This window comes from Berghia stephanieae, chromosome 9 (assembly GCF_034508935.2).
Source record: "Berghia stephanieae isolate SIO BIC M18660-M18661 chromosome 9, UCSD_Bste_1.3, whole genome shotgun sequence".
NCBI classification, from domain to species: domain Eukaryota; kingdom Metazoa; phylum Mollusca; class Gastropoda; order Nudibranchia; family Aeolidiidae; genus Berghia; species Berghia stephanieae.
Genome location: NC_088368.1, coordinates 9,384,458 through 9,388,176, shown reverse-complemented (window position 1 = coordinate 9,388,176; position 3,719 = coordinate 9,384,458). Strand labels below are relative to the sequence as shown.

The 3,719-nt window shown below is 37.1% G+C and overlaps 1 protein-coding gene across 5 annotated transcripts in view; it reads left to right on the top strand.

The window, feature by feature from the left end:
• The first annotated feature begins 2,687 nt into the window (after nt 1-2,687).
• LOC144979637 (proton-coupled folate transporter-like) overlaps nt 2,688-3,719 on the top strand; it is a 19,442-nt gene continuing 18,410 nt past the window's right edge. For 2 of the 5 annotated variants that reach the window (XM_078926455.1, XM_078926454.1), the window contains exon 1: nt 2,839-2,940. Coding sequence is in view for 1 of the 5 variants with exons in the window: in XM_078926451.1 (XP_078782577.1) it covers nt 2,703-2,709 (7 nt within the window). In the remaining 4 variants the exon portion in view is untranslated. Of the gene's footprint in view, nt 2,710-2,838; nt 3,089-3,719 lie in introns of those variants that run through there. The other 3 variants (XM_078926451.1, XM_078926453.1, XM_078926452.1) reach the window with 3 other exon arrangements.

The following is a 3,719-nucleotide window of genomic DNA, read 5'->3' as shown; positions in this document are numbered from 1 at the left end:
AATGGACCAACACACAAACTCTGTGTAACCATGAACTTTTATAGTCTGGTTGATACAGTTTAGTGAGAACAACTCACAAACGTGGATGGCAAAAACAATAACAAAGGCCTGAGTGACGTCATCTGCATACTATCTATCGCCTGACACCGTAGCCATCGTTATGTTATAGATAGAATACGCTTGGCCAAGGAGTTCACAACATTGCCATCCGGAAGTAAAACGGACCAACACACAAACTCTGTGTAACCATGAACTTTTATAGTCTGGTTAATACAGTTTAGTGAGAACAACTCACAAACGCGGATGGCAAAAACAATAACAAAGGCATGAGTGACGTCATCTTCGAACTATCTATAGCCTGACCGTGGCCTTCGTAAAGTTATGGCCTGATACTGACCAATAAATGACGTCAAAATGCCAGTCTTTTGCCACAAAAGAAAACAAGTTGTGAGTTGTATTCAATAGTTCAACCTATGAAATAACTTGTTTCCTTGAGCTCTACTAACGACAACTCACTAGGCGGTGCAAAAACCAAATAATGACGTCAAACTGCCAGTCCTTTTAGATTTCAGTGTCAGGCCGTAGCCATCGTTATGTTATAGCCTGATACTGAAATCCAAAAGGACTGGCAGTTTGACGTCATTATTTGGTTTTTGCACCGCCTAGTGAGTTGTCGTTAGTAGAGCTCATGTTTTCTTTTGTGGCAAAAGACTGGCATTTTGACGTCATTTTTTGGTCAGTGTCAGGCCATAACTTTACGAAGGCCACGCTGACACTGACCAAAAAATGACGTCAAAACGCCAGTCTTTGTCCACAAAAGAAAACAAATCGTGAGTTGTATTCAATAGTTCAACCAATGGGACCACTTGTTTCCATGACCACTACTAACGACAACTCACTAGGCGTGCAAAAACCAAATAATGACGTCAAAATGCCAGTCTTTTGGGGTTTCAGTGTCAGGTCGTAGCCATCGTTATGTTATAGCCTGATACCGAAATCCAAAAGGACTGGCAGTTTGACGTCATTATTTGTTTTTTTTTCACGCCTAGTGAGTTGTCGTTAGTAGAGCTCATGGAAACAAGTTATTTCATTGGTTGAACTATTGAATTCAACTCACTCATGATTTGTTTTCTTTTGTGGCAAAAGACTGGCATTTTGACGTCATATTTTGGTCAGTATCAGGCCATAACTTTACGAAGGCCACGGTCAGGTGGACACCGGTGGGGAGTGAACACAGAAAAGTACAGACCAACACACAAAACGATGTGTAACCATAAAATTTTATAGTCTGGTTAATAAAGTTTAGTGAGAATTACTCATGAACGTGGATGGCCATAAAATCATACCAAAGGCCAGAGTGACTTTGGGTTTTACTTTGGAAAACACGCATTTAAAAATTTGGCCAGAAAACTCGTCCTTCAAATACCGATAGATTTAAATTACCCTCGTCTTGGTGAAAACTCTCAAACCCGGGACTTCATCTCTCGAGGTCCCAGGTTAGAGAATTTCCTTTTCCAAGATGAGTGTCATTTAAATCAATCGATATTTGAAGGACGCGGTTTTTTGGCCAAATTTTTAAATACGTCTTTTTCCAGAGTACGGCAGTTAACGGGTTAATCAGATTACACAACTTCCTTAACTCACTCAACCCTAACACCGACTATATCCGCTGTTTTCCCCGGTTACTTTTACCCCATGCCTATCTATTACATTTTTCTGAGACAAAGTATAGATAGTTCGAAGACGACGTCACTCATGTCTTTGTTATTGTTTTTTGCCATCCGCGTTTATGAGTAATTCTCACTGAACTGTATTAATCCGACTACAAACGTTCATGGATACACACAGTTTTGTGTGTTGGTCCGTTATACTTCCGGATGGCAATGTTGTGTACTTCTTAGCCAAGAGCATACTATCTATAGACGTCGGATCAAAGCTAATGTTTTAAGTTTTTACATGTTAATGATAGTTGAATAAAACTATCTAGAGTACATGCTCATTTTTAATACACTTTTTTTTTTCCAATTCTGAAAAGTAGCAAAAATCTCTAGGATTGAGAGAGTTAACCCTCTTCTTACCAACCATGGGAAAATCGTCACATTCGTTACGATCCAACAAGCACTTTTATCATTCAGATTTCTTTTATAAATCACACAATTAAAGAAAAATATTTTGTTATAGCTATAAAAACGTTACACTGTGTTGTAGAGTTCATTTTGCTGATCAGCATTATGCATAATAAATTACTATTTACTATTATTTACTATTTACTATAGACTGTATTTGTTGCTTTTCTGCCTGAGTTAGAAAATATATTTTTGTGTTGGGTGGGTTTGAAATTTTGGGGAAATTCTGAAAATGGTTAGTAAGGTAATGGTTAAAGATGGAATGAAGTTAACATCACTCGGGTCTTTGTTATTGCTTTTTACCATCGACGTTTATGAGTAATTCTCACTTAACTGTATTATCCTGACTTTAAAAGTTCATAGTTACACATAGTTTTGTGTGTTGGTCCGTTATGCTTCCGGATGGCAATATTGTGAGCTTCTTAGCCAAGTTCATACTATCTATATATAATAGCGCTCGGCTAAGAATTTCCCAACATTGCCATCCTGAAGTATAACGAACCAACACACAGATCTATTGTAACCTTGAACGTTCACAGTCTGGTTAATACAGTTTAATGAGCATTACTCATAACCATGAGTGGTAACTTTAAAAAAAAACAATAACAAAGACTTGAGCACGTCAACTTCGTTCTATCTATAATGTTATCATATAACAAATGAGGTCATCTAATGAGAATTCGTTAAGATAATAATAATAATAATATGAGTGCAGTTTGTATGAGTGACTGGGCACAGATGTGTTGCCTCAACAGAAGATCAAAATTGATTCATCATAATTCATAACGTTTCTCTTCTGTAACGTTTACAATAGGTGATAGATTTAAACGTTACTTATCCAGACGTAATATTATTCACTTATGGAATAATGATATTAGATTCGAAACAAAGAATGTCTGTTCTCTGGACCGTTTTAACCTTTGATCGACAGAGTTGTGTTATCTAAGATTTCAATTTGGCCAGTAATGTTTTCTTACAAATTTGTTTAATGATTCATTGGTGATATTATTCATAGATCAAATTGTATTATTTTTTCAAAGGCATTTTAAGGATATAATCCTTAATTTTAAAGCATTTAGCCATATATATGTGATATAATGTTATGCTTAGTTTTAAAAAACAATTCAAATGAGTGTATTTCGTTCTCAATGACAAGCATTGTAAGTATTGCTCAATTAGCTATATTTTATACTAGATGCCATAGATTAATATGTATACTATCGTTTCAGTCTTGTATAGTTAAGATATTGCAATTTTATTATGAATATGAATCAGCAACTTTATTTATATAATAATTGTATCCACTCATACTTTTGTCTGACTTCAGCCATTATCGCTTCTCTCTCTCTCTCTCTCTCTCTCTCTCTCTCTCTCTCTCTCTCTCTCTCTTTATCTCGCTATCTCTCTCTCCCCATTGCCTCTCTCGCTCTCTCCCCCCTCTCTCTCCCGCCGTCTCTCTCTCCCCCACTGTCTCTCTCGTCCCCCCCCCCCGCTCTCTCTCTCTCTCTCTCTCTCTCTCTCTTCCCTCCTCTTTCACTCTACCCCCTGTCTGTCTTACTTTCAAACACAAACACACGCACATAACTTATCGCT